At 42.2% G+C, this 27,732-nt stretch overlaps 1 protein-coding gene across 2 annotated transcripts; it reads left to right on the forward strand.

Annotated features, from left to right (window-relative positions):
• Nucleotides 1-27,732, forward strand: LOC133546911 (zinc finger protein 501-like). 2 transcript variants are annotated; one of them, XM_061892761.1, is made up of 3 exons: nt 1-468; nt 1,672-1,758; nt 25,377-27,732. In XM_061892761.1, exons 1-3 carry the CDS (start codon nt 405-407, stop codon nt 26,870-26,872), a joined length of 1,647 nt encoding a protein of 548 aa, XP_061748745.1. In that variant the 5' UTR covers nt 1-404; the 3' UTR covers nt 26,873-27,732. The 2 variants fall into 2 exon arrangements, with proteins under 2 accessions (XP_061748745.1, XP_061748746.1); XM_061892762.1 differs by lacking the exon at nt 1,672-1,758.

Raw genomic sequence — 27,732 nt, forward strand, 5'->3', positions numbered from 1 at the left:
AAAACATCACAGCCATGACTCTTTGGCCCCGCCCCTAAGTGACGCATGCGTGGAGGATATGTTCTTCGCAGCAAAGTCCTCCTTTACTCCACACACGCTTCTAAGCCTCGGCACATCTACTAACTACACTTTATTCATCCTCCGTGTCAGCATCAACTCCACTCGTCTCACTCAACTTTGGACATTATTAGGCCCGCTTAGATTGCTCCTTGTTTGAGCGCGCTAGTTAGCTTAGCATGCTAGTTAGCTTAGCTTGTTAGCCGCTAACAAAGAGACGCGGATTTGATCAACACATCGCTTAGTTAAGATCAAGTGTGAGTGTAAAGTGTTGTGATTGTGTGAAAATTTGTGAAAGAACCATAGCAGAGTACGAGGAGGAACTTTCTCGGACAAAAGATGACAACATGAGACTACGTCAACTACTGGAGGCTGTTTTCAAGAAACCTCAAGTTGTTTTACACAGAACAGGTTTGTTTACTTCTTACTCTCACATCTTTACTAACTTTAAACATGACGTGTTTGATTAATAATTTATCAATAGGTGTACTCAGACACATGATTGTTTTTGTGTTATTGATGTGATTATCAGACAGCAGTCATTTCCATTAGATAATGTTCAAATAGAGGTGATTTGGCACACTTATAATTAAAAAAACAAAAATAATGTTGTTTTTCATCAGATATGTAGTAGTATTGTATATGTGGATGGGGGCCCTGCTTTGGAAATAATGTGTACCCCTTTCAGAGATCACATTTAGTTCCACTTCAAACATTCACATGTTCCACAATGAGATGAGATGGTATAACGTGAACAGTTCTGGAACTTTCTAACTCGGGGGAAAGAACGGGATCTCGTTGGAAGCGCGATGTATGAGCAGACGCCGTTTGGGTATAACAAAAAGGTGTCTGCCAATGTAGTTTACAATGTCACTACTTCAGTAGTTGTCAAACTTTTTTCACCAAGTACCACCTCAGAAAATACTTGGATTTCCAAGTAGCACCATCATGAACAGCATTAAAATACAGTAGCATAGTAGGCCTTAATTATTCATTAAAAACAAGGAAGACACATTATTTAACAAGTATATTAAATCATTTTAAATACTGTTGCATCACACACAGTTTGAACAATAACACTGTTTGCATGTAGGAAAATAAAAGACTGTACTTAAAGGCCTACTGAAAGCCACTAGAATCGACCACGCAGTCTGATAGTTTATACATCAATGACTAAATTGCAATTTTAAATTTCCCGCGAAGTGTCCTGTTGAAAACGTTGCAGAATGATGACGCTTATGTTGACGCGTGCTTGTGACATTATTGGTGGTAGCGGACATTTTATTCCAGCATCACTCACAGCTAAATTTAATCACACAATTACACAGTATTCTGGACATCTGTGTTGCTGAATCCTTTGCAATTTGTTCAATGAATAATGGAGACTATAAAGAAGAATGCTGTTGGTGAAATGCGGTGGATTGCAGCTGCCTTTAGCAACACAAACACAGCCGGTGTTTCTTTGTTTGTTGTGAAGCTTTAATATGGAACAGAGGGGTCAAGCAAACATGTTTCTCTACCACATATCAACCGGCAAGTTTCGGTGAGAAAATTGTGGTAATAAGTCGGCTCTTATCGTAAACATGAGCGGAGCTTGTGTGGTTCTTCCTGCAGCTGTCAAAGAGGCAGCTGTGACTTTCTTGACTCCTCCATGGCTTCCCTCAGAGACACTGGCGGTCACCACACCCCTCCGACTTTCAGGTACGACTATATAATCTCACTAAAACACTACTAACACAATAAGCAGATAAAGGATTTTCCAGAATTATCCTAGTAAATGTGTCTAATAACATCTGAATCGCTACCACTGCCCTCGTCTTTTTTTTTTCTTCTAGAGCTTCACTGTCGCTTTCCTCATCCACGAATCTTTCATCCTCGCTCAAATTAATGGGGAAATCGTCGCTTTCTCGGTTTGAATATCTCTTGCTGCTGTTTGCTATGATTATAAACAATGTAAGAAGCCCTACAACCAGTGACGTCACGCGCACATCATATGCTACTTTCGGTAAAGGCAAGGCTTTTCTATTACCGACCAAAAGTTGCAAACTTTATCGTCGATGTTCTCTACTAAATCCTTTCAGCAAAAATATAGCAATATGATCAAGTATGACTAGAATGGACCTGCTATCTCCGTTTAGATAAGAAAATCTCATTTCAGTAGGCCTTTCAATAATACGCAGTGCACACCGGATAGATTCTGGTGCGCACCAGATAGTTTCTAGGATGCAGCTTCCTCAGTTGACCTCTGACCTGGTCCACAGAGATGACTAATGTCTGGTGGAGGAGGAGTAGGGGGGTGCAGCCATGGCTTGCGGGGCAAAGAAGAGGGGGTGGATGCAATGAGGAGTGGGGGGTGGGGGGACACGTGCTGGTTGAACTGGTTGAAGAAGTTATTCATCTCATTGGCCCTCTCTATTGTCCCCCCTACTGCTCTGGTCTTTGTCTTGTGGCCTGTGATGGTTTTCACACCTTCCCAGACCTCCATCATGTGTTCTGCTCCAGCTTCTTCCTGTAGCTGTCCTTAGCCTTCCTTAGCCTTCCTCACGCGTCCTTTCTTCTCCCGCTGTGCTGCTCTCATTGCCTCCCTGTCTCCACTCTTGAAGGTAGCTTTTCTTCTTGTTGAGCACAGCTTGAACCTCCTGTGTTACCCAGAGTTTGTCATTAGGGTAGCACTGAACAATCTTAGCAGGGCAGATCACGTCTAGGCAGAAGTTGAGGTAATCCGTAGGACAGTGAGTCTGACCATCAATGTCCTCACCATGTGGAAACTGTGTTCCATTTGTCTGTCACAGAATGACATCACACTAAGACATTCAGTTACAGTTTTCTTTAGTTATTTAGAATTTTGGTACAGTATCAATTAATCAATCAATTTTTATTTATATAGCCCTAAATCACAAGTGTCTCAAAGGGCTAAAAAAGCAGTAAAACTCTTTTAAACAAAGTGTTTGGTAGTGACTGCGATGAGATGGCGACGTGTCCAGGGTGTACCCCGCTCTCCGCCCGATTGTAGCTGAGATAGGCACCAGCGCGCCCCGTGACCACAAAGGGAATAAGCGGTAGTAAATGGATGGATGGATGGGTTTGCGAGTGAAATTTTCTGAAATGTGTAGGTATATTTTTGCTATCGTTTACATTTTCAGAATGTATAATATTGTGTTTTAGAGAAATGTTTTGACATTTTTGTCAGGTTCAAACACCGATGACATCTATTAGACAAGACAAGAAGCAAAGAAATCAAACACAGACAGGATTCAATTTAGCTCATGAGGAGAAACGTCTGGGCTGCAACTTCGTACAGTTTCCCACCACGCTCTGACGAGGGAGTTCCACGCGTCCTCTTTTATTTGGGCCTTTTCTGATTACATAGCTGCAGCTGTTTTTAAAGGGAGGGAGGTCGTAAACAGCTTTTCCCCTCGGTCGTAAACAGTTCAAAGAAAAGGTGGAACTGCGTCAGGTCTGCTCCCTCCACTTTGTCGATCTTGGATAAACAAGGTCTTCCTTTTGCTGTCTATAGATCAAAGAAACCGACACCCCCATGTCCCATCCAATCGCACACAGTAGAGTTTTACATGTCTTTTGCTTGATAAGATGAAAAACAGCTTTTGTCTTCTCGCAGGGGACCTGAACTCAATGTAACACAAATTGTGTGATAACTTTTATACAATTATTCTGACAATTTTGTTATTATTATTAATATTATCTGGAATCAATTTTTGGTAGCAGCAAAGTGGCAATTTGTTTAGCGTTTAGCTCTGAAAAGGGTATTTCAACAAGTAAACAGTACAGTAGGTACTAGATTTATATATGTGTAATGCCCATAAGGGTATTCCAGTAGAATATACAGAGATAAGATGTGTCAATATCAAATTATTACTTGAAATCAATTTTTGTCAGCAACAAAGTGGGTAGATATTTGCTCTAAAAAGGGTATTTCAACATGTAAACAGTAGAGTAGGTACTTGATTTTGATATATGTAATCCTCATAAGGGTATTCTAGTAAAATAAGCAGAGATGAGATTTGTCAATATCAAAATATTACTTGAAATCAATTTTTGGCAGCAGCAAAGTGGTTGTTTTGGTATGTTTTAGCTTTGTAAAGGGTATTTCTACAAGTAAACAGTACAGTAGGTACTGGATTTATATATATGTAATGCCCATAAGAGTATTCTGGTAAAATATACAGAGAAGAGATCTGTCAATATCAAAATATTACTTAAAATACATTTTTGGCAGCAACAAAGTGGCCATTTGGGTAGATATTTGCTCTAAAAAGGGTATTTCAACAAGTATACAGTACAGTAGGTACTGTTGCGTCAGACCAGATGTCCCTCCAAGGGAATGTAAGTTACTGGTCAATCCCATGTTCTTTTGATGACATATAGGCTGAGTAAGAAGGATCATCAAAACAGAATTGGAATATTATTCATACCGGCTTCCTAAGTTGTTCTAACATTCAAACGGGAAGAGACTACTTCTTGAACCCGCAAACAGCCCCCACCTTCCCCAGATGAGACATACAGGTTCATTGTTCGACTAAAGATAAGATATTTAGGGAGTACTCCAACTCCCCACATTCCAAAGCTTCAAGGTTAACACACACAGTTTACTTGCGGACAAACTGAAAGAGAACAAATAGAAAAACACTAGCTGTTTTCAAATATGACTGAATATAAAGGAGTAACTCTTGCATATATAAATATATATTCTCCACAATCCCCCTTCAGATCTTCTCCAAAAGATCTGTATCACTAGTGCAACACTTCTAAAGCACGCTCTACATTAAAGTAGGTGCTGTTTTGCTTTTTGAGCAAGCTAGCAATAAACAATCATGGGAGATAGATGGAGGGAGTCCACGTCAATGTCGTCATGGTCAGAGAAGGAAATTAACAGTCCTCGAAAGTCAATACTGTGCTTGATCCCTTCAGTGACATATCAATCTCAGAAACAGGGTGGGGTTGAGCTTCGACAGCTCTAACAATGATGCGGGTGCATAGAGACCTAGCACAAGGGGCGATAGAGCATCCGCATGAGTCTATAACAGCCAAGAAATCTCCAACGGAGACCAGGGCAGACTTAATTAGGTCAGACTACCTGCCAAAGGTGTTGTGGAGCCAATCTTTAAAGGGTTCAGAAACTTCAGTAAGTTCTTTAGACAGGGCTCGGAGGCCTTTTAAGGCCCCCTGGACTGAGTCATCGGGGCAAGTTGTTCAGCAAGTCCCTCAACAGCGTCCCGAGTCAGGTTGGTCTGTCTCAACAGATTATAAAAAACATAGTTAATAAGTTCTACATTTTTAGTAGCAGTCACAGGAAAAATAGCACTAATTATAGGAAGGTTCTTGGCACCTTCACAGGATTTACACCACAATTTGTGCTCCCCACAATACCAAATTAAGTCAGCCCGTGCCCAAGGCCCTGTTTTTGAGCCATCTAACAGACTTGTGCACCAGGAAAAGTCAATGTCACTCAATTTGTTGGGGGACGCAGACGGTCCTGTGAATTAAAAACGTGTAATTCAGCTTTTGGGCTACAAAAGGAAGAAGTCGGGTGGAATTGTCAACAGAGGGGTACACACTAGCCAACAAATCACAACCTGGCGGCGTGGGTTCAGAAAACAAGGAAATAAGACAGTTTGAGCCATTTGTTACAGCCAACTTAAAAGGGGCGGGATAAATGTGGGGAAAGGGAAGTCCAGCAGAACAAGCAATACAGTCACCTAGATCTTAGCTCTTGTCCAGGCTAGTCATCCACCTGAGCCACAGGTTGCCTGCGCCCGCTCTTATGGTCAAAGTTACCAGATCTTCGGTGGTGATGTAGTTAGTATAACAAAGATAGAGGTCACAACCACGGTAATTGCTATTACGTCCCCCGCAATTAATCCCACTGCACAGGTAAAAAAAGTAAGTCTTGCTGTCTCCCTTAACCCAGTCTATTTCAAGTCCGCCATATGTTCCAAGACATTTGTCAGTCACTGTCGTCAAGAAGGAGGGACAAGGACAGTAGAACATGCCCAAACACCAGTCCCTCAGGGAATACTGCTGGGTCTAACATCCAGCCTTTGGTCTATACAAATCAAGGTAATTTAGGTAACGAAACGGCGATCAACATCAAATTTTTCACTTGTTTCAAAGATGCAAAAAGCTATGCGGAGAACAAGCAAGAGAAAATAAGAAACAATTAGCATATGGACTGGTCTCAAGCAATGATATACAATATAGCAGTTGAGCAAGTCTGGAAGATCCACACGACGGTAGACGGCAGCTCAACGGAGGGAGATCTCTCTCAGCGTCGTCTTCCGGGCCCCTTCTTTGGCAGGTTCCTCAGCCGGAGTGCAGAGGGGGAGGTGGTACCAGGTGTCCCCTTTACCAGCTAGTCGAAGGGCGTGGGGCCGTCCGTTCCACGACCTTGAAGGGACCAGTCCACCTGGGCTCCGTCCACTTGCGCTTGATGACCTTGACCCTGACCCACTCAACGGGCGGAAGGGAATTTGGAGTGGCGGTGTGTCATCCTCAAATCTGTACAGAAGAACTGACACACAAATTCTGCATTTTGTAAAAATACTATTTTGGTCTCACGCTGAGCTAGCTTATGTAGCCGAGGATCGGACCGCCAAGTGCCCTGACTTTGGCTTTCGCCCAGCTCACAATGCACCCAACCTCTATGGCCCCTCCTATGAGTGGTGAGCCCATTGGAGGGATGACCCACGTTGCCTCTTCGGGCTGTGCTCGGCATTGTGCCCCAACTCCAGGCCTGGCTCTAGAGGGGGGCCCCGGTGACCTGCGTCTGGGCGAGGAGGAAATCTGAGTCCATTTTGTTGTGTATCCATAGAAGTCTTCAAGCTGCTCTTTGTCTGATCCCTCACCCAGGACCTGTTTGTCTTGGGAAACCTTACCAGGCGGCATGAAAGCCCCTGGACAATATAGCTCCAAGGATCATTGGGACACTTAAACTCCTCTACCACGGTAAGGTGGCAGCTCAGAGAGGAGAGGTGTTTCAGGCATCTGGTCAGGATGCCACCCGAACGCCTCCCTAGGGAGGTGTTTAGGGCACGTCCAACCGGTAGGAGGCCACAGGGAAGACCCAGGACACGTTGGGAAGACTGTCTCCCGTCTAGCTTGGGAACGCCTCGGGATCCCCCGGGAAGAGTTGGACGAAGTGGCTGGGGAGAGGGAAGTCTGGACTTCCCTGCTTAGGCTGCTGCCCCCGCGACCCGACCTCGGATAAACGGAAGACGATGGATGGGTCTCACGCTGATTCCTCCTTCCAAGGGAGCTGCTGGTCCTGGGAAGGGCTGATCTGTATGCAGTTCATAGGGTGAAAAATTCAAAGGGCGAAAAAAACAGTTTTATTCACGGACATTCGAATGATCATTAACGCTAATGGCAACATGTCAATCTAATTCAATTTAGTCTGTGCACAGATTTTAGCCAATTTGTTTTGATGCTTTGGTTCATTCTCTCAACCTTACCTTGGGACTGAGGATGGTAAACCGAGCTGAATCTGTGTTCTATAGGACCTTTTCGACCAAGACTAAGTGAGCATTTTTAATATGGGTGCCTTTGTCTGACCTAATCTTTTTGGGGAAACAATGTCGGGGTATTAGGTCATTCACAGGCTATTTAATTACTGATTTTGCATCCTCCTTTGAGGTTGGAGTTTCTTCCGGCCAACCACTGTAATTGTCAACGCAAGTCAGCAAGTACCTTTTCCCTTTTCCCCCATGATCAATCTCCCCCCTCTGTTTCTGAAAAAAGGGACTGTGTTTGCAGTACTATCACTTTAAGAAACATCCAAGAAAAAGGACAGCCGATAGTCAAGCCTAGCAAGCGCAGAGATTCAAAATTCAAGATTTTTTTATTGTCTTATGCACAGTTAAACAGACAGTTTGCCGCACAATGAAAATCTTACTTTGCTAGTCCACCCTTCAACAAGTCACACGGTACTGAGCTAAAAATAAAAAAAGTCAAAATAAAAATGTTATATACAAGGCACAGTAAGTAACATAACATTATTGCACATTCTGATTGACAGTCAACAGTATAAATATGGAGGTGACCTTGGGTCACAGCAGCAGTTAAAGTGTCTTTATTGATCAACGGTGAAACGTGTCTACAGTGATGGTTCACAGTTAGGGGGTGGTCTTTGTAGCTGTCTGTTGTTCAAAAGATAAAAGTAAAACAGAGGTGGGGGGGGGGGGTAGCTAGCATTCACAAGCCTGATAGCCTGTGGGTAGAAACTGTTTGTCAATCTGGTAGTCCTGGATTTCAGGCTCCTGTATGGTCTGCCTGATGGTAGGAGGCTGAAAAGACTGTGTACTGTCCTTGATGATGTTGTGTGCTCTCCTGGTGGCCCTGGTAGACTACATGTCCTGTAGTGAGGGGAAGGCTGCTCCTGATATGTACTGAGCAGTTTTAATCACTCGCTGGAGTGCCTTCCTGTCCTTAGCAGTGCAGTTTCCATACCAGACCGGGATTGAGCTGGTAAGGACACTCTCAAACGTACTTCTATAGAAGTTGCTGAGAATTTTGGGTGGCATTCCAAATTTTCTCAGCCTTCTTAGGAAGTACAGTCGCTGCTGGGCTTTCTTTAATGTTTGTTGGGTGTTGTGTCCCCAGGTGAGGTCCTCGCTGAGGTAAGTCCCGAGGAATTTAAAGGTTCTCACCCTTTCCAACTCTGTCCCTCCTATGTACAGAGGTGGGTACTGTGCACTCCTTCTCCGTGGGTCAGTAATCATCTCCTTGGTCTTGTCTGTGTTCAAGGAGGGATTATTATCCTGACACCAATCCACCAATTCCGCTAACTCCCTCCTGTTCGCTGCCTCAGCTCCCCTGGTGATCAGTCCGACGACCGTAGTATCATCTGCAAACTTGATGATAGTGGTGTTGTTCTGGAAGGCCACACAGTCGTGTGTGAAGAGGGTGTACACTAGGGGGCTCAGCACGCAGCTTTGGGGCGTCCCTGTGCTTAGAACCTTTGTGTCTGATGTCTGGTTGCCGATTCTGACTGACTGGGGACGGTTTGTGAGAAATGTCAGGACCCAGTCACAGAGAGCTGGTGTCAGACCAACAGTGAGAAGTTTAGCACTGAGTTTTTGTTGGATGACCGTGTTAAAAGCAGCGCTGTAGTCAATGAATATTAGCCTGGCACAGGGGCCTGATGGCGGTGGTCTTGAAGCAGGTGGGCACAACAGCTTGTGCTAGTGACAAGTTGTATATGTCAGCAAGTACATTAGCCAGCTCTGATGGAAAGACTCTGAGGGCCTGGCTAGGGATATTGTCTGGGCCGTCTGTCTTCCGTGGGTTTGTACTCCTCAAAACTGTACGTACTTCTGTTGTTGTCACAGTGAGCGGTGGGTACTGCGTGCGCTCAGAACCCCTCTCTGTTGGTTGGTGTTGAGGACCTCGAAGCGGGAGTAAAACTCATTCAGCTCATCTGGCAGTGAGCGTTGGCAGTTTGTGACCCCCCTGCTCCCCTGCTTGTAGTCTGTGATGTGTTGCAGGCCTTGCCACATCCGCCGGGAATCTGTGGTGAAGTAGAATCCCTCTAGCTTTAGTCTGTATTGTCTCTTGGCTTCGCTGATGGATTTACACAGGTCATATCTGGCCTCATTCTAGTCCTCAGCGTTGCCTGAGACAAATGCAGTGGAGCGGTAATGTAGCTTAGACCGAACATCACAGTTAATCCAGGGTTTTTTAGTTTGGGTATATCTTGTATTGCTTCGTGGGAACAATGTTTTCCACACACGTACTGATGTAGCCAGTTACACTGGAAGCATATTCCTCCGTCCACAGTACCATCCTCCCTCTGAGCAGCAGTTTTGAACATGTCCCAGTCTGTACTCCCAAAGCAGTCCTGAAGCACTAGTTCAGTGTCTTCATTCCAAACTTGAACAGTTTTTTTCACTGGGGGGGCTTGCTTGAGGCGCTGTCTGTACGCTGCACATAGAAAAGCTGAAATGTGATCAGATAGTCCAAAGTGTGGTCTGGGTACGGCGTGGCGAAGTTGGTAGAGTGGCTTTGCCAGTAATCTGAGGGTTACTGGTTCAATCCCCGCCATCCATCATCCTAGTCACGTCCTTTGTGTCCTTGCTCCTGATGGGTCCTTGTGAACGCCTTGCATGGCAGCTCCCACCATCAGTGTGTGAATGTGTGTGTGATTGGGCGAATGTGGAAATACTGTCAAAGCGCTTTGGGCTCCTTAAAAAGGGGTAGAAAAGCGCTATACAAGTACAACCCATTTACCAATTTACCATTTGTAGACTCCACTCCCATTGCAGTATACTTGGTCCAGAGAGTTTTTTTCCCCTTGTATGAGAGTCCTCATATTAATGGTATTTAGGGAGGACACTCTTTAGGTTGCGGTTGTTAAAATCCCCAGCTATCGTGAACGCACCATCAGGGTGTGCGGTCTCTTGTTTACTGATGACGTCATGCAGCAGCTTTAGCGCTGTAGTGGAGTCCGCCCGTGGCGGGATGTAAACAGACAGTATAAACACTGCACTGAACTCCCTTGGCAGGTAAAAAGGTCTGCATTTCACCATCAACAACTCAATGTTGTCCGAGCAGTGTCTTTCAACCACCTGGACGTCCGAGCACCAGCTGTTACTCACGTAAACACAGACCCCGCCTCCGCCTTTCTTGAAGCCTTTGTCCGGCCTTCACGGTAAACTGAGTGTGTTGTTAGCTGGATAGCAGAGTCTGGGATGCTGTCCGAAAGCCAGGTTTCCGCGTAAATAAGAGCACAGCATTCTCTCAGTTCACTTTGGGATGTAGTCCTGGTTCTCAGCTCATCCAACTTGTTGTCGAGTGAGCGCACGTTAGTAGTGGTGGTTGTGTAGCTCAAGTCTTTAGCCTAGCATGTAGCCCCGCTGTCTTGTTGTTGTTGTTTTGTGGTTAGCTGGCTCTCGTCGTAGCAGAAAGTTGACGTCCGTCAGACTAGAAGTGAGCTCGTGGTGAGATTTTCCGATGTCCAGAAGTGCATCTCTGTTATATCTCACTGTTGCATGCAAAAACTTTACATTTAGGATGCAAATTACAAACCCCGTTTCCATATGAGTTGGGAAATTGTGTTAGATGTAAATATAAACGGAATACAATGATTTGCAAATCATTTTCAACCCATATTCAGTTGAATATGCTAAAAAGACAACATATTTGATGTTCAAACTGACTATTTTTTTTTTCTCAAATAATCATTAACTTTTTTTATTTAATTTTTTTTATTTTTATTTATTTATTTCGGCAGTCTTCACATAAAACAAAGAACAACAACAAAAAAAGAAAAAAAAAAACAAAACACTCATATGAGCAATGATTGAGCCGAAAGGGTGTAGGTTGAAGCAACGCTTATATAAACCTACCCCATCACAACAAGAACAAGGTTCAAAATATATAAAATCTAAAACATGCTTCACTTATATTACTTTTTTTTTTAAACAATATATAAGCAACATATATGTAGCACACGTCTCATATACACAGTTTAACATTTAAATCAAACATATACATTTGTACACTTATATATATACATATATATATATATATATATATATATATATATATATATATTATATATACACAATCTATTTAAATTCCATGTAAAGTGGTAATATACACATTTTAATATAACCTATATGTATAATTATGAAATCATAAATTGTATTTATATACATATCATATATTATTGTCTTTCTAAAACAATGTTTGCTCTTCTTTCTTATATTTACTAATGATAAATGATTTAAAAAGCTTTTTAAACTGGTTTACGTTGGTGCTGTGTTTTATTTCATCCTTTAAACAGTTCCATATTTTAACCCCTGCTATTGTTATACTCATTCGTTTCTGCGTTGTTCTACAATATTGGATCTTAAAAAGTAGTTCTCCTCTTAAATTATAATTCCCTTCTCTTTGTAAAAATCTTCTCTGTAACCCTGTTGGAAGTGAATCTTTACTTGCTTTATAAATCATTTGGGCAGTCTTGAGTTGGATGAGATCTGGTAGTTTTAAATCAAATGTTTTTATAAATAATCCATTAGTGTGTTCTCGGGGTCCTGTGTTATGTATCAGTCTGATGGCCCTTTTTTGCATGATGAATAGTGGTTGGATGTCCGTCCTGTATGTATTTCCCCAAACTTCTAGACAGTAACTCAAATATGGTAAAACAAGTGTACAATAAAGAGTGTGTAATGTTTTTTGATGAAGAATGTGCCTTGTTTTACCCAGGACAGCAATACTTCTGGCCAACTTCCCTTTGATGTATGTAATGTGTGACTTCCAGCAGATCCTGTGGTCCAAGATCACACCCAAAAATTTGATTTTGTTTACTCTTTCTATACTAACATTGTCTATATATAATTTTACATCTATATCATTTCTCTTATTTCCAAATAACATAAAGTTAGTTTTATTTAGGTTTAATGATAATTTATTAGCATCAAACCTTTTTTTTAGTTTACACATCTCCATGGTGACGGTCCTCAGGAGCTGCTGCAAGTCCACATCAGAACAGAGTACATTGGTGTCATCCGCAAATAACACATATTTAAGGTTTTCATTAAGGTAGTCATCCACGGTTTCAACTGGCCGTACTTTGACTTCCTTTTATAATTTACTACTGGACAATTTCCATCATATAGTATTTTAAATGTGTTTAAGAATTCTTCATAAGCTGTATTAACTTCTTTTTTATCATAAGTAGTATTCCAATTTTGCTTTTGTAGTTCATTCCTGAATTTGTTGAGCGTTTTCTCTGTTATGATTCTTTTATAGACAGTTTCACATTCATTCCTGATTTTAATTTTACTGGCACAGTTGTAGACCACAAAGACTGGGAGATGATCACTTATATCATTTATCAAGATTCCACATATTAGGTTGTCATCCAATATATTGGTAAATATATTGTCAATTAGGGTGGCACTATGTGATGTGATTCTTGTTGCTTTATTTATCAAAGATATCAAACTCATACTGTGCATTGTGTCTATAAATTCAGCTGTTTCTCTATTGCTACTTGTATGTATTAAGTCAATGTTAAAGTCTCCACTAATAAATATTTCTTTGTTATTCAATTTATAAAATAATCCTTCCATAGCTTTGGTGAAGGTTTCTATTTCGGATCCCGGAGTTCTATATATAAAACTAACTAGGATAATTTTTCTTCCTTCTCTTATAATCTCTACCGTTATACATTCCATTACTTGTTCAATGATAGATGTCATATTTTCAACTTTAATAAAGTTTAGATTTTTATCAATATAGAGTGCTACTCCTCCTCCCTTTTTATCTATTCTATCCAAATGCACAAATTCATATCCATTCAGACCAAAATCTACACTTATTTCTTGAGTTATCCAAGTTTCTGATATTGCTATATAATGCTAAAAGGTTTTACAAATTGACTTAAATATTCCTTTATATGGTGAAAGTTTGCAGACAGACTTCTACTATTAATATGTATAAATGTTAATTGGTTACTTAATTGTATACTGTCATTATATTGTTCATCTGTATAATATTTGCAATTCATTGCTATGCCATTGAAGACAGTTTTTTCAGGGTCTATATCGTTTTCAAACATAGTGCAAAGTTCATATTTCACTCATTCATTTGCTGTTATATTAACATTCAATTACCAAGTTGGCAACATGATTTCTGGTTTCATCATTTGTACTTTTCAAGCTCCCCCATTTCTCTGATTACTAGAACCTTTGCTTCTTCAGGCGTGCCCTGTAGTTTTATCCAGACTTTGCAATTCCGTGTCCACGTGGACTGAATTTTCCCTTGTTTCTTTAGGGCCCTAGCCTGTCTTGCTATGTCCGAGTTTTTATTTTGTTAAGTGCTCATTAATGTACACTGCCGTACCTCTTAACTTTTTAGACTGTCTCAAAAGATCAGTTTTTACTTTCCTGTTCGTAAACCTTATAATAATTGCTTGTTTTGCCAAGTTATCCCTTCGAGGGAGGGTATGACAGGCAGGGATAGCATTACTGTCTATTTCAATGTTCTTAGACTGAAAAAACTGCAGGACCTGTTGCTCCAGGTTTTCTAGCTCCGTCGTGGACTCATCCCCACCATTCTGTTCACCTGCAGTTGCTCGAGCATATGAGCGGTGTTTGGTGTTCAAGCCACTGACAATCACATCATCCATTCTTGTGTATTGTTCAAGTTCATCAACACGTCTTTCCAATATTTTAATTGATTTGTCTTTTTCTACAATTATTTTTTTTAGCTCTCTAACTTCCTCCACTAGTTGACTAAGTGCAGTTTGTTGGTTTGCCACTCTGGACAACTCTTCAGACATAAAGTTAAGCGAGAGTTTTATTTCTTCCAGCTCGTCAACCTGTGCCTTCCTAGGAGGCATTGTTACTGTTGGTAACTTTAGAATGAGATGCCAGCAACACGTGACAAATAAGTTGGGAAAGGTGGAAATAAATACTGATTAAGTGGAGGAATGCTCATCAAAAACTTATTTGGAACATCCCACAGGTGTGCAGGCTAATTGGGAACAGGTAGGTGCCATGATTTGGTATAAAAGCAGCTTCCATGAAATGTTAGGTAATTCACAAACAAGGATGGGGCGAGGGTCACCAATTTGTAAGCAAATTGTCGAACAGTTTTAGAACAACATTTCTCAATGAGCTATTGCAAGAAATTTAGGGACTTTACCATCTACGGTCCGTAAAATCATCAAAAGGTTCAGAGAATCGCGTAAGCGATGATATTATGGACCTTTGATCCCTCAGGCGGTACTGCATCAAAAACCGACATCACTGTGTAAAGGATATCGCCACATGGGCTCAGGAACACTTCATAAAACCACTGTCAGTAACTACAGTCGGTTGTTACATCTGTAAGTGCAAGTTAAAGTTAAGTTAAAAAGTTAGAGTACCATTGATTGTCAGACACACACTAGATGTGGTGAAATTTGTCCTCTGCATTTGACCCACCCCCTTGATCACCCCCTAGAAAGTGATGGGATCAGTGGGCAGCAGCGGTGCTGCGCCCGGGAATCATTTATGTTGATTTAACCCCCAATTCCGACCCTTGATGCTGAGCGCCAAGCAGGGAGGCAATGGGTCCCATTTTTTTTATAGTCTTTGGTACGACTCGGCCGGGGTTTGAACTCACAACCTAACGATCTCAGGGCGGACACTCTAACCACTAGGCCACTGACTCTACTTTGCAAAGCAAAACCCATTTATCAACAACACCAAGGAATGCCGCCAGCGTCGCTGGGCCCGAGCTCATTTGAGATGGACTGATGCAAAGTGGAAAAGTGTTCTGTGGTCTGACGAGTCCACATTTCAAATTATATTTGGAAACTGTGGATGTGGTGTCCTCCGGAAAAAAGAGGAAAATAACCATCCGGATTGTTATTGGCGCAAAGTTGAAAAGCCGATCTTAGCGCTGCTTTTGATACCGTCGATCATAATATTTTATTAGAACGTATCAAAACACGAATTGGTATGTCAGACTTAGCCCTGTCTTGGTTTAACTCTTATCTTACTGATAGGATGCAGTGTGTCTCCCATAACAATGTGACCTCGGACTACGTTAAGGTAACGTGTGGAGTTCCCCAGGGTTCGGTCCTTGGCCCTGCACTCTTCAGCATCTACATGCTGCCGCTAGGTGACATCATACGCAAATACGGTGTTAGCTTTCACTGTTATGCTGATGACACCCAACTCTACATGCCCCTAAAGCTGACCAACACGCCGGATTGTAGTCAGCTGGAGGCTTGTCTTAATGAAATTAAACAATGGATGTCCGCTAACTTTTTGCAACTCAACGCCAAAAAAACGGAAATGCTGATTATCGGTCCTGCTAGACACCGAACTCTATTTAAAAATACAACTCTAACATTTGACAACCAAACAATTAAACAAGGCGACACGGTAAAGAATCTGGGTATTATCTTCGACCCAACTCTCTCCTTTGAGGCACACATTAAAAGCGTTACTAAAACGGCCTTCTTTCATCTCCGTAATATCGCTAAAATTCGCTCCATTCTGTCCACTAAAGATGCTGAGATCATTATCCATGCGTTTGTTACGTCTCGCCTCGACTACTGTAACGTATTATTTTCGGGTCTCCCCATGTCTAGCATTAAAAGATTACAGTTGGTACAAAATGCGGCTGCTAGACTTTTGACAAGAACAAGAAAGTTTGATCACAGTACGCCTGTACTGTATATACCTTTATATACATATATACATATATATATACCTGTACTGGCTCACCTGCATTGGTTTCCTGTGCACTTAAGATGTGACTTTAAGGTTTTACTACTTACGTATAAAATACTACACGGTCTAGCTCCATCCTATCTTGCCGATTGTATTGTACCATATGTCCCGGCAAGAAATCTGCGTTCAAAGGACTCCGGCTTATTAGTGATTCCCAAAGCCCCAAAAAAGTCTGCGGGCTATAGAGCGTTTTCCGTTCGGGCTCCAGTACTCTGGAATGCCCTCCCGGTAACAGTTCGAGATACCACCTCAGTAGAAGCATTTAAGTCTCACCTTAAAACTCATTTGTATACTCTAGCCTTTAAATAGACTCCCTTTTTAGTCCAGTTGATCTGCCGTTTTTCTTTTTCTTCTATTTCCCACTCTCCCTTGTGGAGGGGGTCCGGTCCGATCCGGTGGCCATGTACTGCTCGCCTGTGTATCGGCTGGGGACATCTCTGCGCTGCTGATCCGCCTCCGTTTGGGATGGTTTCCTGCTGGCTCCGCTGTGAACGGGACTCTCGCTGCTGTGTTGGATCCGCTTTGGACTGGACTCTCGCGACTGTGTTGGATCCATTGTGGATTGAACTTTCACAGTATCATGTTAGACCCGCTCGACATCCATTGCTTTCCTCCTCTCTAAGGTTCTCATAGTCATCATTGTCACCGACGTCCCACTGGGTCATTATTGTCACCGATGTCCCACTGGATGTGAGTTTTCCTTGCCCTTATGTGGGCCTACCGAGGATGTCGTGGTGGTTTGTGCAGCCCTTTGAGACACTAGTGATTTAGGTCTATATAAGTAAACATTGATTGATTGATTGATTGAAATATCTTGTCTTTGTAGCATATTCAACTGAATATGGGTTGAAAAGGATTTGCAAATCATTGTATTCTGTTTATATTTACATCTCACACAATTTCCTAACTCATATGGAAACGGGGTTTGTATATTAAATAAAAAAACGTAATTTTTGTCGGGAGGACGACGCAAAGACGTCAGCCACGCGGGGCGCCATCTTGGAACAAAGTCATTGTTAAAATAATATGCCTTATCTTTTTTGAGTTCAGTGATTATTGACTATCAATCAATCAATGTTTATTTATATAGCCCCAAATCACAAATGTCTCAAAGGACTGCACAAATCATTACGACTACAACATCCTCGGAAGAACCCACAAAAGGGCAAGGAAAACTCACAGCCAGTGGGCAGGGGGAATTCACATCCAGTGGGACGCCAGTGACAATGCTGACTATGAGAAACCTTGGAGAGGACCTCAGATGTGGGCTACCCCCCCCTCTAGGGGACCGAAAGCAATGGATGTCGAGCGGGTCCAACATTATACTGTGAAAGTTCAATCCATAGTGGCTCCAACACAGCCGCGAGAGTTCAGTTCAAAGCGGATCCAACACAGCCGCGAGAGTTCAGTTCAAAGCGGATCCAACACAGCCGCGAGAGTTCAGTTCAAAGCGGATCCAAGACAGCAGCGAGAGTCCCGTCCACAGGAGACCATCTCAAGCGGAGGCGGGTCAGCAGCGTATAGATGTCCCCAATCGATACAGGCGAGCGGTCCATCCTGGGTCCCGACGAGCGGTCCATCCTGGGTCTCGACTCTGGACAGCCAGTACTTCATCCATGGTCATCGGACCGGACCCCCTCCACAAGGGAGGGGGGGACATAGGAGAAAGAAAAGAAGCGGCAGATCAACTGGTCTAAAAAGGAGGTCTATTTAAAGGCCAGAGTATACAGATGAGTTTTAAGGTGAGACTTAAATGCTTCTACTGAGGTAGCATCCCAAACTGTTACCGGGAGGGCATTCCAGAGTACTGGAGCCCAAACGGAAAACGCTCTATAGCCCGCAGACTTTTTTTGGGCTCTAGGAATCACTAATAAGCCGGAGTCTTTTGAACGCAGATTTCTTGCCGGGACATATGGTACAATACAATCGGCAAGATAGGCTGGAGCTAGACCGTGTAGTATTTTATACGTAATTAATAAAACCTTAAAGTCACATCTTAAGTGCACAGGAAGCCAGTGCAGGTGAGCCAGTATAGGTATATATAAGTATGTATATATGTATATAAAGGTATATACAGTATAGGTATATATGTATGTATATATGTATATAAAGGTATATACAGTACAGGCGTAATGTGATCAAACTTTCTTGTTCTTGTCAAAAGTCTAGCAGCCGCATTTTGTACCAACTGTAATCTTTTAATGCTAGACATGGGGAGACCCGAAAATAATACGTTACAGTAGTCGAGGCGAGACGTAACAAACGCATGGATAATGATCTCAGCGTCTTTAGTGGACAGAATGGAGCGAATTTTAGCGATATTACGTAGATGAAAGAAGGCCGTTTTCTTAACGCTTTTAATGTGTGACTCAAAGGAGAGAGTTTGGTCGAAAATAATACCCAGATTTTTTACAGAGTCACCTTGTTTTATTATTTGGTTGTCAAATGTTAAAGTTGTATTATTAAATGGAGGTCGGTGTCTAGCAGGACCGATAATCAGCATTTCCGTTTTTTTGGCGTTAAGTTGCAAAAAGTTAGCGGACATCCATTGTTTAATTTCATTAAGACACGCTTCCAACTGACTACAGTCCGGCGTGTTGGTCAGCTTTAGGGGCATGTAGAGTTGGGTGTCATCAGCATAGCAGTGGAAGCTAATACCGTATTTGCGTATGACGTCACCTAGCGGCAGCATGTAGATGCTGAAGAGTACAGGGCCAAGGACCGAACCCTGGGGAACTCCACACGTTACCTTAACGTAGTCCGAGGTCACATTGTTATGGGAGACACACTGCATCCTATCAGTAAGATAAGAGTTAAACCAAGACAGGGCTGAGTCTGACATACCAATTCATGTTTTGATACGCTCTAATAAAATATTATGATCGACGGTATCGAAAGCAGCGCTAAGATCGAGGACCAGCAACATAGATGACGCATCAGAGTCCATCGTTAGCAATAGATCATTAGTCAATTTTGCGAGGGCTGTCTCAGTCGAGTGATTTGCCCTGAAACCGGATTGAAAGGTTTCACATAGATTGTTGAACGCTAAGTGTTCATTTAGCTGCTCTGCAACAATTTTTTCGAGGATTTTCAAAATAAAGGGAAGGTGAGACACCGGTCGGTAGTTTACCATGAGGTCAGAATCGAGGTTAGGTCTTTTAAGGAGAGGATGAATAACCGCTTTTTTGAATGCTAGGGGAACAGTGCCCGAGGAAAGTGATAAATAAATAAATAAATGGGTTGTACTTGTATAGCGCTTTTCTACCTTCAAGGTACTCAAAGCGCTTTGACACTACTTCCACATACCCATTCACACACACATTCACACACTGATGGAGGGAGCTGCCATGCAAGGCGCCAACCAGGACCCATCAGGAGCAAGGGTGAAGTGTCTTGCTCAGGACACAACGGACGTGACGAAGTTGGTACTAGGTGGGAATTGAACCAGGGACCCTCGGGTTGTGCACGGCCACTCTTCCACTGCGCCACGCCGTCCCCAATGTCTTATTTGCCCATTTCCATCTTGAGAATTTCCGATTTCACCAATCTTGCAGCCACCTCAAACTTGTCGACGGCCTCGTTACAGTTTTTGCTGATGAGGCGCTTGTGCCTCGCCTGGTGGAGCTTCAAGAACTCGTTCAAAGGCAGCTCCTCTACTTTCTTCTTCAGGGCCAAGAAGTGACACGAGGGTGAATGCGATTTGTGCTATTTAGCACTGATGGACCTAATAATACAAAGAGCTCCTTGATCAGTTTCCCAGGAAGTGGGTCAAGTAAACATGTTGTTTGTTTTATTCCATTTACACGTTGTAACAATTCTTCTAATGTTATTTCATCAAAACGAGAGAAACTATTTTGGATATTTGCTGTATCCGCCGTATATACAGTCGTATCTGTGTTACTACAACCCAGTTGTAGCTGGGACGCATTGTCTTTAATCTCCTTTCTAATAAGTTCAATTTTCTTTTTAAAGAACTTCATAAAGTCATCTGCCGAATGGGTGGAGCTACTGGAAGGAGTCCCTTGTTGGGTTAGCGATGCTACTGTACTAAACAAAAATTTTGGATCGTTTTTATTAATGCGGATGAGATTTGAGTAATAATTAGTTTTAGCTAAGGTAAGCATGCGTTTATAAGTTATTAAACTATCACTCCAGGCTTGATGGTGCACCTCAAGTTTAGTCGTGCGCCATTTGCGTTCCAGCTTTCTACATAATAATTTCTGAGCTCTAGTTTCTTCAGTAAACCATGGCGTACGCCTTTTTGGAGCCTTTTTTAACTTCAGCGGTGCTATACTATCAATGATTTCGCGCAGGGCGTCGTTAAAGTTGTTAGTGAGGTTATCAATAGAGCCCACATACTTTGGGAACGGTGCCATTACCGAGGGCAGTAGGTCAGCAAGAGTCGTCATTGTGGCAGCATTAATGTTGCGGCTGCTATAGCAGTTTTTATTATTATTAGCTTGCCGAACATGAGTCTGAACTTCGAATTTTATAAGGTAATGATCGGACATTACTTTAGTATACGGGAGTATCATAACTTTGGAAACGGTGATACCTCTGACAAGCACTAGGTCTATCGTATTACCGCTGCGATGCGTCGGTTCATTTATTATTTGTGTAAGACCACAGCTATCAATTATAGTCTGGAGCGCCACGCACGGTGGATCCGATGGGGTATTCATATGGATATTAAAGTCCCCCATTATAATTATATTATCGGCGTGCGTCACTAGATCAGCAACAAACTCTGAGAATTCACTAATAAAGTCCGAATATGGCCCTGGGGGGCGGTAGATAACGGCCAGACACAGAGGCAGAGGTGTGGCAGACTTCATAGAAAGCACCTCAAAAGATTTATATTTATTATTTAAGTTAGGACTAAAGTTAAAGTTTTCGTTGTATATTAGTGCGACCCCCCGCCCCCCCTCCCCTTTTAAGGGGACGGGCAATATGCGCATTCGTATAGTTAGGAGGGGATGCCTCATTTATCGCAAAAAATTTGTCTGGTTTAAGCCAGGTTTCGCTAAGACCGATGACGTTAAGGTTGTTGTCTCTAATGACCTCATTAACTAATAACGTTTTGGGAGACAAAGATCTGATGTTTAGAAAGCCCATATTATAGGTAGTGGGCTGTTTTAAGGAGTTGTTGATAAAATTATCCGTAGTAGCAATATTAATAATGTTGCGTTTATTATGCGCAGTGTACTTAAAATAATTACGATCATATCTAGGAATTGATATGACGGGAATTTTCAGATTGTCTACTTGGTGCTGCGATAAACTGAACGCATCATAATTTGCCACCTCAGTAGAACGCATGTCTAACTCTGACGTAGTCATAGACACAGCAGAAAAAACATTTTGTGAGTTGTGTGTTATTCTACGAAAATTGCTATGTGTACAGGGATCATCCAGCCTGGCGCTGGCTAGTTCTAGCTTAACTGACTCCATACCCAGGCTAGCAGGCTCTGTAATTGCCTGTGACCGGGCTTGCTCTAGTGCAGTTAGTCAAATGTGGCTCATTGCGAAATCTATGTTCCGAGACAAGAGGATAGCGCCTTCCTGGTTAGGGTGAAGGCCGTCTCTCCTCAGCAAGCCAGGTTTGCCCCAGAAAGAGGGCCAATTATCAATAAACGTAAATCCCTGTTGTCTACAGAAGCTATCCAGCCACCTGTTAAGAGAGACTAATCTGCTATATCTCTCATCATTGCCTCTCCCAGGCAGGGGGCCAGAGACAATTACTCGATGCCTGGACATCTTTCTGGCGAGATTACAAGCCCTGGCTATGTTTCTCTTTGTAATATCTGATTGTCTCATCCTAACGTCATTGGAGCCAACGTGTATATCTATGTTCGCATAACTAGTGGTGCGGTTAGCCTGCCGTACGTGTTTACTAGACCTGTTGCGAGTTAGCTCCCTAAGATTAGCTTCAATGTCAGGTGCTCTGCCCCCGGGAATACACTTAATTGTGGCTGGTTTGCTAAGCTTTATGTTTCGGGTGATGGAGTCCCCTATGACTAAAGTGTGGTGCCCGGTAGACTGGGGTGTAGGACTAGCTAAAGGGCTAAATCTATTATGCGTCTCAACCGGTACACCGTAGCTTGTAGGCCGCTTAGGGCTGCTACAAGCTGGGCTAGTTAGCTCGCTACAGCTAACGCTAGCAGATGTGTCCGCTACATCTAAAGTTACGAAATTACACTGCTCTAACTGGCGGACACGGCTCTCTAGCAAAGCCAACCTATCCATGAGTAAAGTGCACGAAGCGCAGGAAGCCATACTCACAGAAACTTTCCGTCGCCGAGTGGAGTGCCAGCTGTCTTCGGGAAGTGGTGGTCACGGTGGCGGGGGAGAATCTTCCTTCAGACCCGCGCTGCCTTTCTCCGCTAGCCTCGTTAGCTTAGCAGCTAGCTAGCTGAGGGCGGAGTGGTGAGACAGAGATCGGGTGATTTGCAAGTTAAATTGAACTATTAAATATGTTCGTGAAGTTGTAAATAAAGCTGCAAAAAAGTTAAAATCACACGGATAGAACGATACTTAGCTTTTTTGCAACAAGAGCAGTCAGCGAGCAGTCATTCACGTTGACCCGGAACCGGAAGTGTTAAATACAAAGGTTGTGAGTTCAATCCCCTAGACTAGATTATTACTTTGGGAAGTTGAGAGAAGAAGAGTTGTGGTCTTGTGAGAATTGTCTGGTTTGTCCATCCTAGGCCACCGTAGGTCACGTGCGGTGCATCACCAGACATGCTAATGTTAGCCAAGTTAGCTGCTCATGCGTGTTGGAGTGGAGACGTTTGGGCCCCCAGACCGGCTTTATTTTTGCAGAATTGAGGCAGCGCTTTTTTACGCTTTGGGACCAAACGAACAAAAGAAGACCTTTTGTATGCCGTTTGAGAGCCGCAGCCGGAGAAAATAAACACACAGTGTATCCATGACTGCAAAGTTCATTGACCGTTTGTCTGATTGATTGACTAATGTTTTAATACCTCTGGACATTGACTTGAAATATTTCTGTCAATCACACAAACATGCTTGTGGGGGAGTTTTCTGGGGATAGGTTGATTGGCAACATTAAATTGGCCCTAATGTGTGAATGTGAGTGTGAATGCTGTCTGTCTATCTGTGTTGGCCCTGCGATGAGGTGGCGACTTGTCCAGGGTGTACCCTGCCTTCCGCCCGATTGTAGCTGGGATAGGCGCCAGCGCCCCCCGTGACCCCGAAAGGGAATAAGCGGTAGAAAATGGATGGATGGATGGATACGTACCTTCCACACATGCGTACACCCACCTGAGTGACATGTGTCCAAGTGGCACCATCCCCACATTTTTCAACCTATTCAAACCATTCCAACATCAACACATTCCACTCATCCTGGACATTCAAACTCACACTTTCCCAAGTTCCAAACCAAATTCCGGTTTTCCTTGAAATTCAAACTCTTCAACATTTAAACCATTCCAACATTCAAACTATTCTTACATTCATACTACATTCTGTCAGCATTTCAGTTCAATTCCAACATTGGAGCATTCACACACAATTCCTTGAACAATTGCCTCATCTACTTATTATTATTATTGCTATTATTATCATTAATTATTATTATTATTAAACCATATATACCATCATGAAAAGCACATTTAAGAAAAAAAACTTTACTATGGTCTTACCTTTACTTATAAATGAAGTCCATGCGCAGCTCCTTCTGATCAAAAGCATCGATAACTTGTTTATAGAAGTCTTCCTTATCTTTCTTCAGTTTTAAAAGTCTCTCTGTCTCGATGGAGATCTCCCTTTATTACCTCCTGCTTCGATTGAAAGTCCAGTTTAGAAAAATGTTTTCTTTTAGATATATGTAATCCTCCATGTTAAAAGTGCAAGCAAGAGGAAAAAATAAACACACGCTGCTCACTCGTGCTGTTTGTTGTCACTTCTTCTGCAGCCGAGTAGTCACAAGAAGGATCACTAGCGCCCTCTACCACCAGGAGGCGGGAGTCATTTAATGACTCATAATTGACACACGCAGCTACGGTATATTAATAAAACATAGCTGCTTACTGTTCTTTTTAGCATATTCAATAGCTTGGACCTTAAATCCTACTGAATAGCTCTTAATCTTCTTCCCTTTATGCGATTTCAAATTATTGAAATCAGCCTCCTCCATTTCGAAAATGATGACAGGTGAAGTGTCACTCGTGACGTGACGAGTTTGACCCGGCGGGAATTGTAGGCATATGCTAATTATTTGGCGAAACGAGTTTGACCCGGCATTAATCCTGAGCCGGCGGTAATGCTAAGCATGCGCTAATTAGTTTGCGAAACGAGTTTGACCCGGCAGTAATTCTAGGCAGGCACATGCTATATACCCGGCGGCAATTCAAGGAAATACGGTCTGTCTGATTCTGATTTTGATTGAATGTGTGGACTGCATGAATGATGCCTTTTCAGTTCTCACTCTAACGCAATTTGAGTGTCTAGAAATGCACTAAATTATTTTTAATCCATTATTACTATTATTAATAAGGTAAACAAGTTATCTTTTGAAGGTGTAGTCGGTAATCTGATTACTTCTTCCCAGTTTAACTGTGGTGACACTATCTAAATGAAAGCAAAACAGATGTCATCTTTCTTGGCCAACATGTTGACTGTGCTCATGCTTCTTTTATAACAGACATGTCTCTAAAGATGAATGTGAAATTGACAGTAATTATTGTTCACCAGCAGGGGGAGCTCATCACTAGTACTACTGTGTGGAGGCTGGCATGTGGTACATTATTTCCTGTGTGTGTATGACTTATTCAGAGGGAGAACAGCACACTTTCACGTATGGTGTCTACCATTAAGGATTGCAGGAATGACTTTTAGACTGTTTTTATATGAATAAGGTGGATTGGATGTTGGCCTGGGAAGACATTCCCCTGAAGGTCTTCTTCATGTGTCAGCTGGAAGTACCCTGACTGCTGTGAGGGGAAACTGATGACATTGTGAGATCATATGTTGGTGCAGGACAATATCTCGTGTGACTGAGCAAAGCTAGACTTTTCTAAAGAATGTTTGTTTTCTCCTGTCCCGCAGACCTCAATGAAGCACATCGTCCTCGTGAGCAGGAGGAGGAACCACAGTCCCCCCACATACACGATGAAGAAAAGGTACCACATTCCCAACACATCAAAGAGGGAGGAGAGGAGCCACAGCCCCCCCACATTAAAGAGGAACATGAGGCGCCACAGACCCATAATGTTAAACTGACCCTTCACAATAAAGGGCAAGTGGAGGACCCACTGATCTTACACATCAAAAAGGAAGAGGAGGACCCACTGACCGCCTACTTTAAAGTGGAAGAGGAGGACCAAGAGCCGCCGCACATTAAAGAGGAAGAGGAGGAAGAGGGCATCAGTCAGCCTAAATGGTTGGAGGAGTTCCCAGTGACTGGTGTCCCTGTGAAGAGTGAAGATGATGAGGTGAAAGGTGAAAGTGAGGAGAGGGGAGGGGGGGAGCCTCCAAGCAGCAGCTCAACACAACACATGACAACAGAAGCTGATGGAGACCACTGTGGAGGATCACAAGCAGACAAGCTCTTAGCTCCACTATCAGATAGTGAGGACACAACGTCACACTCTCCTGACACTGATGATGAAGACTCTAAAGATGATAAGACATGTCACACTGACAACACTCACTTCACATCTTCTCTCTGTCACAAAACCTTTAAATACCATTGTAGTCTGAAATTACACATGAGAACACACACTGGAGAAAAACCTTTTTCTTGTTCACTCTGTAGTAAAGGTTTTACACAACGTCAGAATTTGAAGGTACACATGAGAACACACACCGGTGAAAAACCTTTTTCCTGTTCAATCTGCGGGAAAGGTTTTAGAGAAAGTCAACATTTGAAAAGACACATGAGAACACACGCTGGTGAAAAACCTTTTATCTGTTCAATCTGTGGTAAAGGTTTTGTTGAAAGTCAGAGTTTGAAAGTACACATGAGAACACACAATGGTGAAAAACCTTTTTCTTGTTCAATTTGTGGTAAAGGTTTTGCACAAAATCAGAGTTTGAAAAGACACATGAGAACACACACTGGAGAAAACCTGTTTACCTGTTCAATATGTGGTAAAGGTTTTGTTAAAAGTCAGGGTTTGAAAATACACATGAGAACACACAATGGTGAAAAACCTTTTTCCTGTTCAACCTTTGGTAAAGGTTTTACACAAAGTCAATGTTTGAAAGAACACATGAGAACACACACTGGTGAAAAACCTTTCTCCTGTTCAATCTGTGGTAAAGGTTTTGCACAAAGTCAACATTTGAAAAGACACATTAAAACACACACTGGTGAAAAATCACATTCCTGTTCAATCTGCAACAGAAGCTTTTGTGACCGATCAAAGCTTGTAAGACACAAGGGAACACACACTGGTGAAAAATCACATTCCTGTTTAATCTGCAACAGAAGCTTTTTTCAACGATCAAACCTTGTAAGACACACTAGAACACACACTGGTAAAAAATCACATTCTGTTCAATCTGCAACAGAAGCTTTTGTGACCGATCAAAGCTTGTAAGACACATGAGAAGACACCCAGGAGAGAAAGTGTTGAGTTGCAGTGTGTGTGGTGAAAGATTGTCTTCTAAGTACCAGTGTAAGAAACACAAGTGTGCTGGTGAGAACAGCAGCAGCAAATGAAACTGCAGGATTTGAAATAAACTGTCCAGACTTTCATTTTGACTTTCTAACAACATCAGCACATATAACATGTGTGACATTGTTGTTTGTCTAACAATCTGTTTAATATGCTTCTACATTTATAGATTTGATATTTTATATTAGTGCTATTTTCAGTCAAGTACATGCCTTAATATGCAACATTGTATAATTTTATTAAAAAAGGGACAGAACAATTTGAGTAAAAAGGTGAAAGTAAACAGTACAAGACTTATTTTACATGGAAAAAACATTTTGTGTGTATGTACCCACACACACGCACACACACACACACACACACACACATATATATATATATTGAAATATATTCATCATGCAATTTCAGATTCATATGAAATATTGAAGTATTACATATTTTATTTGTAATTGTTAATAATCCCATAGATTATCACCTTTATATGATATACATATGTACTGGTTCACATCTGAAACATCTTCTGGACCACTTCAGGAAGCATATTATTATTTACTTTACACATCATCTGAACAGTTGTCTTTTATACAATTTTAAAATGTGTTGGGTCTCTATAATGTATTTTATTCATTATCCTTATTACTTTGTATTATGATGATTGTGTTGCTATTGTTTTATATGTATGTCCCCAGACCTTTATGCAATATAAATGTAAAAGGATGTTGTTTTTTTTTACAAACTTACATTTGTGGATACATCAAATAAATCCAGTATTGTGTTTTAAA

The sequence above is a fragment of the Nerophis ophidion genome, unplaced genomic scaffold (genome assembly GCF_033978795.1).
Source record: "Nerophis ophidion isolate RoL-2023_Sa unplaced genomic scaffold, RoL_Noph_v1.0 HiC_scaffold_48, whole genome shotgun sequence".
Classification (NCBI taxonomy): domain Eukaryota; kingdom Metazoa; phylum Chordata; class Actinopteri; order Syngnathiformes; family Syngnathidae; genus Nerophis; species Nerophis ophidion.